The sequence below is a fragment of the Dendrobium catenatum genome, unplaced genomic scaffold (assembly GCF_001605985.2).
Source record: "Dendrobium catenatum unplaced genomic scaffold, ASM160598v2 fragScaff_scaffold_412, whole genome shotgun sequence".
NCBI classification, from domain to species: domain Eukaryota; kingdom Viridiplantae; phylum Streptophyta; class Magnoliopsida; order Asparagales; family Orchidaceae; genus Dendrobium; species Dendrobium catenatum.
In genome coordinates this window covers 951,929-967,532 of record NW_021318874.1, presented here as the reverse complement: position 1 = coordinate 967,532, position 15,604 = coordinate 951,929, and the positions used below count along the sequence as shown (strand labels likewise).

The following is a 15,604-nucleotide window of genomic DNA, read 5'->3' as shown; positions in this document are numbered from 1 at the left end:
CCCTTTGCCGTCCTTCATCACCATGATAGACAATTGCATGATGGTGATTGGGAGTAGCAGCGCTATGAATCATAATTTACTGGTCATGAAAAGTAGAAGTTTGAATAGCAGTTCAAAGACGAAACATTTAATGGGGTACCTGCAAAATAGATATTGACAAATAATTTTTTTTTCTTGAGATATGTATATTTAACTCTTAATGTTTACTTATGACATCATGTTCAAAACTTTAAAAAGTATTTATTAGTAAAACTCCTGGTCAGTGGGCAGCAATAGTTATTAGATCATTATATTGTCTATATAGGGGGGTTAATTTCTTAACATGACCAACCTTTTCTTCTGAACTTACTTCCTGTTCTTGATCCATAAGGGATGAACTTCGATTATGATGTTTGAATACTTCTTATTGCATGTTTGAACTGTAAGTTGCCTGTTAAAGCTGGATTCCAGATTGTCATTGTTGTTGTTATTCAGTAGGAACATCTGACCAATTGTACTTGTTTGCTAACTTTGTTCCACAAATTACAGTTTAAGCCACCAATTCATAGTGTCCAAACAATTGGGATGATTGGTTCTCTCAGTGGTGCTTCGCGAATGCGAGCAAGTGGGATTCAGCATCAACAAAGACTTGGTCAACCTACTGATAAATCCCTACCTCAGTCAGCCACCAATCAAACTTTAAATACGCCAGTAAGTTGGCAGAACTTTCATCCTTTATTTCCCGTGCATAATTTTACTTTTCTCTTTGAACTTGCTATCTGTCTAACTTTCCTATAAAGTTATGAAATGGCTATCAGATGCAGAATGTGCCTTGAACTTGTTTTTTTCCCTTTCTGTCTTTTTCTATTTTTGTCTTTGTTGATCATGATGCAATTTTCTTTTGGATACAAGTTTTGAGCTTTGTTTATGCACAGGATTTCCTTCTGTTCATCTAATGAGTGAATGTATTTCTGTATTTCTTGTTGCCTGCTGTGGGAGAAGCTCCATGAGAACTGCAAGAGAAACCACAATTTCATTTAAATGATAGCCCAAAGCTGTTGTTTTAATGAGAAGTATTTTATGTATATTAGTATTTGAAATATGACAAATATTCAATAAATACGCCCATTTATAAATATAAGCAAACCATAACTGATTTATTCCTTAGATTACACACCATTATCCGAGTCATCCTCTTCTTGATATTTCTTTCATCTATCTTTTCACATTTTTAGGGATAAAGTCCATCGCAACATTATATATTTTATAATAGCTTTTTAGTTTTTTTTTCATGTGTAGTATCAACATCTACAGCAACAAGAGTAGGAGAAATTCTAGCTGGGTCATCATGGCATTGGAACAATGAGTCCATATCCATTCAGTTGCGTACAAAGCGGATCAAATATTAGTATCAATGCCATCAAATTAATCTTCATAATGAGATAGAAATTTTATGAAAAGTAATAAATAAATTACCGTATGTACCATATATGTCTCCCGTCCCACTTTATTTTATCAAAGGATAACTTCGAGTTGAAAATCTTTTGGAACCTAATTCGATCATTATTGTACGATATAATCAATCCTAAAACAATGAACGTGACATGGTAAAGAAAAACTAAAACAAAAGATAGTTGCCTCTTTTAGGAAAAAATTTTGAAGATGGTATCAGCTCTTAAACTTTATATCATCCGAGGCATATTAGATAGAAGATGATGGAAAAATTGAACCAGTTTTAATCAAAACATTGTTTGAACATAATTTACATAATTTCTAGTAACAAAAATATAAATTATCTGCATATCTTGAACACTTCTAAATCTAAAAAATGCTGAACTAAAATTCTAAAAATTAATACTCAGTACCACTGCATAACCCTACTTGCAGTGATTCAAGAGTTCCATCGCAATCTTTGAAGCCGGATGCATGGCTTCTTCCTCAATTAGTTGGCGGTTAATGTCAATTGAAGAGAGATTAGGAGGGTGAGACGTGGATCGCGATAAAGGGTTAATGCTTAGGCTGAAGAATAAAGAAGTGGACGGGAAGGGTGTGACTATAGGGATGATAGAATCGGCAATTAGTATTTGTTTGTTTAACTGCAAGATAAAGTTGCAGTTTGACCTGAGATTGGGTATAGCACTTGTAAATCAAAATTTTTGTTTTGAATCATCATTATTTTGAATCCTTCCTGGTAAAAGTACCAAGCAGTTAAGATTTTGATTTTGAAGCGTTTGGATTGTTGGGGATGATGAGGAGTAAACACCACAATGACAAAACAAACAAGAAAGTAAAAGTAGTGAAAAAGCAACGGACACTAGGATTTAAAGTAGAGAATCCCAAAATAGGGAAAAAATCATTGAGCCACACCACACCAAGAAATCCACTATGAAAATTGGGAGAAATAAGTACAATTCTCTCTTCTCTCTCACTCTCTACTTGATTCTCTTCTCACATGCACCGTTCTTAATGTCTACACTCTCAAAATATAAGAGAAAGCTAAGTAAAATAACTCCAAGGGATGCAAACCTTCAGAAAAATGAGAAAGAAAACTGTCCAGTCCGTCTCGCAGCACTGTAGTACTAGTTTGGGGCGTTGCGGCGCTCAAGTCTCTTTCTTGAAATTAATCATTCTCCCACTTAGAATTGATTGCAATTAATCATTCTCTTGATTTGTAACACCAATCATAGTACCGATAGTGTGGCTCACCCCTGCTCTCATCCTCTGTGAAGACCAACTGAAGCCACACAGCTTCATTTTTTCAACTATCACCATCTTCGTCAGCATGTTTGAAGATTTTCAGTTGTGTGTATCTTCTTCGAAGATAACTTACCATGTTCCAGAAGCGACATGATGAAATGATACCGAAGTTGGATGTGCTTCGTCCCAGCATAAAATGCAGCATTCTTGGTTAGATGTATAACACTCATGATGTCACTATGTAGTTTCCTATTTCTTTTCCCTTGCCAAGTTCTAACAAGAAACTTTGCAACCAAATCATCTCAATGCTAGCCTAAGTGATAGCAATGTACTTCGCTTCTATGATTGAGAGCGTAACAATCTTTTGTAACTTGAAATTCGAACTGACTGCAGTCTTTCCCAAAGTGAAGATATAACATGTTTTATTTCTTCTACCATCAAGATCTCCAGCAAGAGCATAATCTACATAACCTGTAGATCAATCTCGGCACCACCAAAGCAAAGAGCTTTGTCAACTGATTCTCTCAGGTATATGAGAATCCACTTAACCGTCTCCCAATGAATTTTGTCTGGTTTACTCATAAATCTGCTAACAACTCCCACTACATATGCTATATCAGATATTGTGTAAATCATAGCATACATCAAACTCCCAATTATTGAAGCATACAAAGTCTTCTTCATTTGTTCTTCCTCTACTTCAGATTTTCGTGATTTTTTCGTGGATAACTGAAAGTGACTACCCAAGGGAGTACAAACTGGCTTTGTCTCAGTCATGATGAATATCTGAAGCACCTTTTCAACATACTCTGCCTGAGACAACTTCAGTATACCTACACTTCTATCTTTACTAATTCTCATACCAAGAATTTTCTTTGCTAGATCCAGATTTTTCATTTCAAACTCATTTGATTATTGTTCTTTCAAACATCTTATCTTCTTCATATATGAACCTACAACCAGCATGACATCCACATACGAAAGCAGAATAATATAATAATTATCAAAATGTTTGAAAACACAACAGTGGTATGCCTGACACTTTGTGTACCTATTATTTGACATAAACTTGTCAAATATCCTATATCACTTTCTTGGTGTATGCGTCAGCTTGTATAAGCTCCTCCTGGGCCTACACACCAACTCTTCATTGCCTGTGATCACATATCCGTGAGGTTGCACCATGTACAACTCTTCATCAAGGTCACCATAAAGAAATGTTGTATTTACATCCGTTTGCTCTATATGTAAATCCTCCACTACTGTCATGCTCAGTACAACTCTGATTATAGCCATCTTGACCATTGGAGAGAAAATTTCAGTGAAGTCCGCTCTTTCCTTATGCTGAAAACCTTCAACTACAAGCCTGGCCTTGTAGCACTTGCTACCATCAGGTTCTTCTTTCAGCCATTAAACCCACTTATTATGCAGTGCTCTCTTGCCATCTGGTAGCTTTGTCTACTCCCAAGTTTGATGCAACTCAACTGAACGCATCTCATCATCCATGGCTTGCTCCCACTTATTTGAATCATCAACTTGAAGGACTTCATCATAGCACTTTGGTTCACCACTATCTGTCAGCAATATATAGTATAAGGAAGGAGAATACCTCTGTACTGGCCTTGAGATTCTGCTAGATCTCCTAATTTCAGTAGCATGGGTCTGAGGTACTCTCTGTGCTTCATCATCTTTGTCTTATTGATCATCATCATCCTCTATCTCAAATATATTTTGAAGAATCTTCAGGAGTCCCATTTCTATCCTTGTATGTTTCACTTTCATTGAATTAACATTCCTTCTCCTAATGAACTTCTTATTATTATAATCCCATAATTTATAGCCAAATTCATCCGAGTCATATCCTATGAATGTACACTTGATATATCGTGGATCAAATTTACTTCTAGATCCTGCATCAACATGAACATAGGATGAACAACCAAAAATTTTGAGGTGGGATAAATTAACCTCCTTTCCACTCCGGACTTCCTCAGGTAACCCCTCATTCAGAGGAGTTGAAGGATCACGATTGATCAGATAAACCGCAGTATTCACTGCTTTTGTCCAGAACTGTTTGGGTAGACCTTCATATAACCTCATGCTCCTGCCACGCTCAGTGATAGTTTTATTTATGCGTTCTGCAACACCATTCTGCTTTGGTGTTCTTAGAACAATGAACTCATGCTTGATCTCATTCAAAGCACAATACTCCCTAAACTCTTTATCACGATACTAGCCACAATTATTTGATATGAGACACTTGAGCTTTAGACCTGTCTCTAGCTCAACCATGACCTTCCACTTTTTGAAAACATCAAACACATCTGATTTGTTTTAAAAAGTATACCCATACCTTCCTACTGTGATCATCAATAAATGTGACAAAATACAAAGATCCTCCTATAGAAGTAATTGGAGCATGACCCCACACATCAGTATGCACTAACTCCAACTTCTTTGACTTGACTTTTGAACCAATATTTGAAAAATGCATCCTATGTTGTTTGCCATATACACAATCTTAACAAAAATCTAAATCTATAGATTTTAAACTATGAAGCTTTCTTCTAGTAAGAAGTGAATGCGTACCTTTTTTACTCATATAGCCAAGCATTTGATGCCAAAGACCTTCATCAACATCTGAATATGCTACTCCAATATAATCTGCTCTTCTATTGATAACATATAGGGTGCCTTCAATACTTCCATGAGCTATAACCATAGCTCATTTTGTCACCTTCCACGTATGTCCTGTGAATAATGTCACATGGCCTGAGTTTGCAAGCAGACTCACAAAAACTAAACTCCTCTTCAGACAAGGAATGTGCCTAACATTCTTGAGTCTCCAAATTGACCCATCCGACATTCTGATATCAACATCTCCATGCCAACAATATTGTAGGGCTTGTTGTCCGTGAGATACACTTTATCAAAATTACCTTGAGTATAGTTCTTGAATGCTTCCTTGTTAGGACTTGCATGAAAAGAAGCACTTTAATCTATCACCCAAGAATCTGAATTATATAGAGATAAACTCAAATAATCTGATTGGCATTCTTCTGCAATTACATTTGCAGAATGATTTTTGTCTTGACCTCCATCATTGCCCTTCTTTAAACTATACTGTCCTTCTTCAAGTGACCCTTTTTTCCACAGCTAAGCACACAATTTTTCCTCTACATGAAGTAGACTTTCCTCGCTTGGATTTAGATCTCCCTCTATTTGGATTTCTCTTTAAACACCTTCCTTTTGCTTCAACATTCATAGCAATATTTAAAGATTCACCATTCGCACTCTTGCTAAATTCTTCATTAAGCACTAACCCCATAATGTTATCAAATTTCAGCTTTGAACTTCCCGAAAAGTTACTCACAACAGTATCAAGCCCATCACAACTTTCTGGCAATGAAGATAACAAAAATAATGCCCTCACCTCATCATCAAAATTGATGCCAACTGAACACAATTGACTCATCACAGTGTTTAGATTATTCAAGTATTTTGCCATTGGAGTGCTGTCCAATATCTTCATATTAAATAACTTCTTTATCAAGAACACTTTGTTTGAGGCTAATGACTTCTCATACATCTGAGTCAGTGCAGCCATGAGATCGATTGTAGTCTTCTCATTTACATTATTGAATGTAATAGATGAGGAAAGTGAAAGTCGTATCAAACCTAGTGCAGTCTGGTCAAGATCCTCCCATTCCTCCATAGTCATAAAATACGACTTCTCAGTGATTCCTTCCAAAGATAAATACAATTTCTTCTAATACAACAATTCTTCAATTTACATCCTCCAGAATACGAAGTTCGAACCATTGAACTTTTCAATATTGTACATTGTTTCGTCCGCCATTACTCCCACTCGATCTGAAGAACCTTGATCTTATGCCAGTTATTGGTGATGATGAGTAAACACCATAATGATGAAACAAGAAAGAAAGTAAAAACAACGAAAAAGTAAATAACATCATGATTTAATGTTGATAAACCCAAAATAGAGAAAAAAAAATCACGGAGCCACAACACACTAAGAAATTCATTATGAAAATTGGGAGAAATAAATACAGATCTCTCTTCTCTCTCACTCTTTCCTTGCTTCTCTTCTCACATATTTCGTTCTCAATGTCTACACTCTCAAAATACAAGAGAAATCCAAGTAAAATAACCCCAAGGAAGGCAACTCTTCAGAAAAACGAGAAAGAAAACCATCCAGCCCGTCTCGTAGCGCTGCGGCACTCAAGCCTCTGTCTTGCACCGCTGCAACGCCGTATCTGTACCTCTGTGGCGATCTGTTCTCTGTTGTTCAGTTGTTGTGGCGCTCAGGAATACATCGCCGGAGCGCTCAGGTACCCGAACCCAAACCCCCGCACCCCCCATCGTACACTACAAGTTTTGAGGTCCGAGATAGCAAAATAACCAGATTTATCAACACAATCATATTCCACACATAACATAGATTTCTGATGTAGGACTAAGATGCTTTTAAATAAATGAAATAAGAATTTGCACAATTCTTTGATTAGAATAATAAAGATTAAACCTTTAGCAATTAAAACGATAAAATAAAACAAGAGAATGGTGCCTACGCTTAGGCCAAGCCACTTGCTAAACACTTGGAAAATCAAAATAACTTAGAAATTCAACATTATGCTAAGTAGATTTTAACAACATCCCTAATCTAACAATAAGATTAAAAACAAATAAAGCACACTCAATCCTACATTTACTAGGCTTTGGCATTAGGTGAAGCACAGCTCTTAGCGACTTATCATCACCTACAAAGTTAGTGGATAATGAAAGAAAATGAAGAGGGGAAGAGGTTCACCCTTGGGAAGGTTCGGAGACGATTTGCCACTGAGCACCGGCAAGTTGCTCATCGATAGCTTCTGATAGCGTGAAGATGATGCGGTCCACATACTCTTCAATGGAATGATCGATCTCCTGGTTGAAGTCGAAGGAGGAGTGAAGGATATTAATGTATCCTTGCTCGTCGTAAGCGAACCCGTAGTCAAGCTCCGGATCGGCCATTCAAGCGCTAGGAGAAAGTTATATAGTTGAAGATTAAGACCAACCCTTGAACCCTCGCGAGAGAGAAAGAAGTTTCTCCCGGATTCAAAGTGGAGGTGATGGAGGAGGGTGGCCGGCCAAGGGAGTAGAAAGAGGGATTTAATTTGGTTTGATTTGGGAGGAGAGGAAAGGTTTTCAAACACTACTCTAGTTAATCCTTATGTTTGGGAATAATTAAAGGAGAGGGAGAGAGGGTATGGGCGGCGGCAAGAGAGAGGTGGGGATGAGGGATTTGTTTCCAAACTCTAATGTTAGGATTTGGAAAGTATTTAAGAGTTGTGGGCTTTTGAAAATTTCGGCCGAGGGAGCATGAGATTTGGAATTGTTTTTCTAAAGTGGAGAATTGGGTTTTAGGAAGGAATTCCTAATCCAATCCCTAAAGGGGTTGACGGCATTAATGGCCTTGGAGGGAATTAATGAGAGGGGATTAAAGGTTTTTTAATTTGGATTTATGAATTAGGAAAGATTTTAATTGAATCCAAATGAATTTGAAATTCAAATTGGTTTAAATTTAGAAACTTTCCTAAAATAGGTTTTCTTAAATTAGGAAAGAAAATTTCAAATTCAAATTGCTTGAAATTTGAAATTAGATCTTCCCAAATCAAGAATATTTATTTATGGAAAATATTCAAATAGAGATTTGAATTTTGGAGGGAGGAGGAGGGAGGTAAGGCCGGCGGCTTGGTGGGTTTAAGAGGGGAATTTCGGTGGGGTGGTGAGGAGGGTGTGGTTCGTCGGATGATGGTAGGGATGGAATTGAATTTACCCGATGGCGAGTGGAGGTTGCATGATGGCCGGCGACTTGATGGGATGGGATGGGCTTCACGGCCGGCGGCTTGGTGACAAAGGAAGAAAGATAGATAAAAGAAAGAACCACGAACCCGGCCGTCTCCAAGGTTGGTGGGTGATCCAAACTTCCCTTTCCAAGGGTCCTCACTCCAATCTTTCAAGCTCTCATGAGAACTCAATCAAAGAGAAGAAATTTTATCATTCAATCATTCATTAGCCTTAGAAGAAGAACATAAGGGCTATAAATAGCCTCGTAGAAAAGACTAAAAAAAAATTAAATGGACGACAATGCCCCTAGGGCTTACATTCAACTGCCCTTAAGAAAGGGTAAAGCGGGAAAACAAATATACATAAATAATAAAAGCTACATAACATAATAAAAGAAAATAAATACATGAAATGACTCAAAAATATATAGACTCGATCGTGGCCATAGATCGATGGCCACGCCTCTGATATACTTTCCATGCTCTGATGTCCCCATCAATTTCCTTTTTAAATTGAAGGGGTTGAGATTATATTTGTGAAAAATCCCAAGCCACTTTTTTTTATTAGTATACATTTTGTTGTTATGATCGGTTATTTGCATTAATTGATTCCTTTATTCTTGTATGAATGTCTGCTTTGAAGCTAATGCAATTGAAGCGAAAATTTTCAACCAAATCTGACTGGGGCATATTTCTTTTTAACTGTAATTTTCAGAAGTTCTCAAATCCTGGATTATCAAGACCAACTTCCATGCCTTCATCAAATGTCCCAATATCTGCACCGCAGAGTGCACAATCCCTTCAACAGCAATGGATGTCTAACCAAGGAAAACAAACACTTGGAACTTCATTTCCTTCCACTGCATATAGGCCCCATACAAAGCAACAGTATTCGCCACCAGTGGCTCCAAATCTTCTACAGGTTTTGCCTTCCCAACAACAGCAGCAGCAGCAACAACAAAAACAACATCAGCAGCAATTACAGCAACAACAAAATATTTCCACACATCATTTGCAAGATCTCCACAGTAATAGGAACCAGCAATCACTTCCACAGCAACATCAACAAGCTCCCAAGGGTCATGCTTCTATAACTCAAAGGTCAAACAATCAATTAGGGCAGCCAGATTTAGGTCATTCTGGGTCTGCCATTCCAGTAACTGAAGACACTCCTGAAACTGGTGATCAGATTCTCAGCAAAAGAAGCATTCAGGAGCTGGTAGCCCAGGTGATCGTTTTTTTCATCAGACTTATCAACTATAATCCTTTACGCATTCCTTGGAATCTTAGAAACAACTTCTGTTTATTTCAGAATAACATGATTTATGCAGCCTTTGTTGAGCTAGTATTTGATGATAAATAATTGTAATTCTTAATTGATTATGTGTGTGGAGGGTATTGTAAATACTGACTTCACACTTCAGCTACTTCAGGGGTCGCTTCCTTATCCACAAACAGATACTCAAACTAATAAAGAAAAAGAAACACACAGTATCACCAAAAGGTAAATTTGGATGATTAAGAGATCTGCCACGCATATTTTCATTATGGACTATTGAAATGTGTGCTATAGTATGTGTTGTTCTAGAGAAGGTGAATCATCTCAAGTTGATGAGGACATCAGATTTCGATACGTGTACCATCGTCGAAGACGCAGATCGACGGCTACGATCCAGAGCCTTTATTTCTGATTTATGTTATATTTTATTTATTATCGCATTTTATTTTCCTAGCTTACCCCTGTGGGTAGTGAGTTCGCTTGTGTAGCCCAAAGGGCATTTGTGTCATGTAGCTTTGTTTCTATTTCGGCCTATTTAAAGAAGGCCTCATGTATTGTAAGAGTTAGTTGATGAATGAAAATTTTCTCATTATTGATCTCTTTATGAGTTGTAAAATTTCTCAAAGATCTCTTTGTGAGTTCTTGGCAAGATAGATCGTGGATCTCTTGGTGAGTTCTAGATTTCCCTTTCCCCTTACTACTTACACTTTCTTCTTCTCCTCAAAGAAAACCCTCACCCCCTCAAACTACCTTGGATACCCGAGCCCTCCCCTCCTTGCCGCCGGCCTCCTTGGGACGGCCAAGCCGCTGGCCTCCAACCCGCCACCCGCCGGCCATCTCTCCACCACTTCATCATTTTGAAATTCAAATTTCGAAATTCAAATTTTTTCCATATAGGGAATCCCATATTAGGAAAGTTTCTTTCATGAATCCAATTTCAACATAAATCAAATTGGAGTTATTATTTTTCTTTCCTAATATTCATTATCTATTTGGAAACTCCTCTACCTCCTTCCCCAATCCCCTCCCTCATGCATGATGCCGCCGGCCCCCTTATTGGGCTTCCCCCATTGAATGCTCAATTACTCCTCCACCCTTATTTGAAATTCAAAATTGATTTCAAATATTCTCCCTCCAATTTTACTTGAGCTGAAATTAATTTCAGCTTTTATTCTACTCCCCCTAATCCCTCTCCCTGTCATCATGTCGCCGGCCCCTAGGGGGTTCAAACATTAATAGCCCCCTCAATTGCCCATCCCCACTTGATATTCAAAATTCAAATTCATTTATTCTCCCCTCAATTCTCCTAAAACTGAAATTAATTTCAGTTTTTTTTCTAAACCCCTCAAAACCTAAGTGGATTTACCCGCCCCTTCCCCTATTCTTCTCTCTCTCTCTACCCGAGCCCACCTCCTCCCCTCTTTGCTTGGTCGAGTTCCACCAAGAGAAGACTCTTCTACTGCCAAGTTCATCCACACCGCAAGGTCATCTCATAGTCATGAATGGCCGATCCGGAACGTGATCACGGCTTTGCATACGATCATCAAGGCGACATCGATGTCATCCGATCGCCATTCTTTGACATCGAATTCGGCTTTGACCACACCGTCGAGGATTACTCGAACCGTATTCTTCCCACCCTCGTGGACATCATCGACGAGCAACTTCCAGCAGACGATTGGATCATCAACGGGCGGACATCTTCCCCAAATCCGACTTCCTCCCCAGCGGCTAGCCCCCTCGGCATTACTTGTCTAATAGTGGCATTGTTGAGTTTGTGCGCCATCCTCTTCCGCTAACCGAGTGAATCCAAGTGTGAAAGTGAGGGACTTCGAGGTGAAGGTTCTATATCTTAAGCCTTGGATTTTTGTTAAGAGTCATTTGCTTTATTACTTAAATTTTTGGATTACTTTTGTTTGTTTAATGTTGCTTCTAAATGTAGTTGATTGATGTTGCTTAGTTCTTACATGGAAATGTCTTACGATCTATCTTGGAACGCATTTGTTTAAAATTAGCAATGCAAGTTCACAAGTATTAATTTCTAACAAGCAATTATTGCATCGTATTACATCACAAGTATTCTTCCTTATGTGAAATATCCACCCATTGCAGAATTCCTCTAGTTGATAGTGTCAATGTCATTGACCATGTTTTATCTATGCCTTATATAATTTGTGTATCAGGTATAAAACTTTTGAATGAATATATATTTCCTTAATATAGAAACCGCTCTTCTTGATGTATGCTTCCCTTTTAATTATATATTTATATGGTAATTTGAAATATGAAGTAAATACTATTTGCCTTTATTTTGACTGTGCTGTAATCTCCAGTTAATTATGATTTCTTTTCCTGGTAGATTGACCCGTATGAGAAGTTGGAACCAGAAGTTGAAGAAGTGCTCGTAGAGATAGCTGATGATTTTGTTGAATCCGTGAGTTCTGCTTACTGGTTGACCCTATCTGCTATGTTTATGTAGAGTACTAAAAGACTAAATATTGATTTCCTTGCTTTTAAATTATTTAAAACTGTTATTTGAATGGTATTCTTCTTATCTTGTATAATATCAACATAACACAGTTCACACAGGATTAGATGAAGGATCCATATTATGTTACTTAATATTGCATAGCTTGTATGCGCCTGATCTGGCAAGCTTATGAATCATTTAAATTTTCCTTTCGAAGAATGGATTCTATGAAACATTGGCCAATCAGATGGAAATTATTGATGAGAATTGCTTCTTTATGTATGTGATCTTTTGATTTTGTTTATGAATGTGATCTTTTGATGTTCTTAGTCGAGCCATAGTTTGGCTGTGATGCTCCGAGATTTTACTTCAATTACTTTGCTTTTTTAATTATGAGAAAGTTATTTTCATATTTCATTGTTGCATCTTTTTGTCATTGAGAAATTTCTGCTAACATTATGTTTCTCTTGGAAAAGATAACAACAGCTGCTTGCTTATTGGCTAAGCATCGAAGATCAACTGCGCTGGAAGCTAAGGACATACTTCTGCATGTAGGTTAGTAGATTCAGTTTGTTCTGCATTTTTTTTGGGTTAGAACTGCTCCACTCTTTTGTTTTATCAGCTTATAATGTTATATGCAAGCTCTTGTATTTTTTTTTTTACATTTTTTTTTAAGCTCTTGTATTTTCTTGTTCTTCAATATTCAGAGAGAAATTGGAATATGACACTCCCTGGCTTTGGTGGAGATGACATCAAGTTATATAAGAAGCCTGTAAGAGTTTTGATTTTATTTTTTATCACTTTGAAGTTATGATCATGCACTAAGTTCGAGTCGTTTACATTGCAATGCATTCCTTCAATTTCACTGTGGAACCTGTTTGCAGTATACAACTGACATTCATAAGGAGAGGCTTGCAATGGTAAGTTGGTAACCTAATTTCACTCTTGTTCCTTTCTAATATTCTAATTTTTTGCAAATATGAATATATGATGCAGCAATATATATTAGTGTCATTTCTAGGTGGAATAATTTTGTACCATGCTCTATAGTTTCTTTGGACAACCTGCCAATTACCATATTATATTGACCTTGAGGTTCTTGCATATTTATGATGGTAGACCATATTCGCTTGCAACATTACTCTTGTTTTCTTATGTTGTACAAAGCAAGAAGGTTGGGTTCACTAATTCTCTATTCTCAAAGAGCAGCTACAATGCTTCTTGAAATTGATCTGATGTAGAACGGGTAGGAGGCTTTGCTAGGGATGATGGACAACTCCAAGTGTCTCACAAAATCTGAAAATTTCCTTCAGGTTTTTATTCAAAACCTGAGCCTCTCCGAAAACTGAAAGAAAGTAGAAACTAAAATGCAGAAAATAATTCATAAATGACAACTTAAATAAGAGCCGTCGATTTACGATGCCTCCTGTGATAGATGCGCCAGATCTTCTGGCTGATGTCCGCATCATGATCTCTATTTGTGATGATACATGCAACTTATTGAAGAATGAGGTTTTGTTTGGGACGGATTTTTTTACTGCTTCTTAATGCAACTTTCAAGATTTTTGTACTAAAAAGATGTTTTAGGAAGTAGGAAGAAAGTATTCCCAAATGAAAGCCTGAATACTGCAAAGCTCAGCCGATTGAGCTGGCAGCATATTACAGTTGTTTAGGATGGATGTGGAGGATTGTCTGCATAATTGGAGAGAGTGAGAGGATGTTTTGAAGAGCTGTAGTGTAAGGATGACATTAAAGAAATATATAAAGGTTGAGTTACAAGATCTATTTGGAGCTGTAAGGGCATCTCCAACTGAAAACCCCATTTTTCATTCAAAAATGCTGTAAAACTTCAAAATGCGGTAGTTCATCTCCAATGGAACTCCATTTTTCTTTTTTAGCGTGCTTCTTTGCGAAGGTAACCATTTCTCTCTTGTTTCACGTGCTTCCTGCGAAGGTAATCATCTCTCTCCTGTTTCACGGGCTTCCTGTGAAGTTACGCAAAGTGCGAAGATATATATATATATATATATATATTGTCGTAGGTGAATAGTGCGGTGCCAATATTGACGTTGGACTGTTCACCTACCGATTTTTGACATGAGATTTGAAGTTTGAATGCAACGATTCTTATACGACATACAGTGGTATGCAGTTTGGTAGGAGATGTTCTAAGGGTGTTGAAGAGGGCAGAGGGGTTAGGGCATACGATGATATGTGCTGGAGTCTGTGTTGTCGAGAGCTGGCAACTGATTTGGGTTGTTGAAATATTTTTTTTTCTTCCAAAATGACTTGAAAATTTATGGGGGAGTTGAATGGATTATATGGAATTCAATGGTGGAATTATTTTTGTTATTTGGAAAGACTAACTTCAATGCTAAGTGATGCCAAATGCCACATTTTTTATTTTGCCAACGCATAACATTGATATGCTTAAAGCCATAAGTTTTACTCCGAATATTCCATGCGCTTATGTATTTGCAGATCAGAAAGTCTGCAGGAATAGCAAGTGACATGGGAACTGCAAAGAATGTTGCTGCTGGACAGGTTGCTGCAAACTCAAAAACTCAGGCAATTAAGGCATCTGCACCTTCATTTACCTCTCCCAAAGGGTCATGAGTCAGTATATTAATGTTTGAGATCATTTTACTGATAAGAGAAAATTTAGCTATGTTCACATTGATTTCCTAGATGGCTTTGTATTGCTCTTGTATAATCTGTTTGATAGTCTCTTTCATTTAGTCTTTATTTGAGATCGTTTTCTTATTATTTTCTAAAATAATTATCTTATATAAAAATTTATAGTTCAAAAATTTTTTGTATTAAAAAATTATTTTAAAAAGCAGGAAGAAAGATGTCTCAAATGAAACATTAATCTGTTTCTAGCCTCAATTAATTGTTTAGATGCCATGTTTCACAGACTACATATTGAATTTTAAACTTCCTAACATTCTTTTTGACTAATGAATAGAAGTTACAAGCTTGATCAATTAAATAACTAATTTCAAAATAAATAATATATATTATGATTAAACAAAAGGGTGATGAACTCACTTAACTTAGGGATTATTTGGTTGGCTAAAAAGTAATGTAGTGTTAAAAGAATGCTTCTGAGTTATTTGGATGAGTGTAAAGTAAATTCAAGTGAATATTTTTTTGGACTTGAAGTAAAATAAATGTGGTGTAAAGTTTAAAGATTGTGACGATTGATGATCAATGGTAGCAAGTGACGATGGCGGTGGTTGATAATGGCGGCTGGCAGTGGTTGTGGTTGGGTGGGTGGTGGTGGTTGCGGCCAGAGACAAATGGAGGTGGCCAACGGTGGTTAAGTGA

At 37.1% G+C, this 15,604-nt stretch overlaps 1 protein-coding gene across 1 annotated transcript; it reads left to right on the top strand.

The window, feature by feature from the left end:
• The first annotated feature begins 506 nt into the window (after positions 1-506).
• On the top strand, positions 507-15,024 carry LOC110092742 (transcription initiation factor TFIID subunit 12). Its single transcript, XM_020817409.2, has 7 exons — positions 507-690; positions 9,241-9,753; positions 12,164-12,238; positions 12,751-12,829; positions 12,982-13,046; positions 13,159-13,194; positions 14,756-15,024. Exons 1-7 carry the CDS (start codon positions 565-567, stop codon positions 14,888-14,890), a joined length of 1,029 nt encoding a protein of 342 aa, XP_020673068.1. The 5' UTR covers positions 507-564; the 3' UTR covers positions 14,891-15,024.
• Positions 15,025-15,604: the final 580 nt, after the last annotated feature.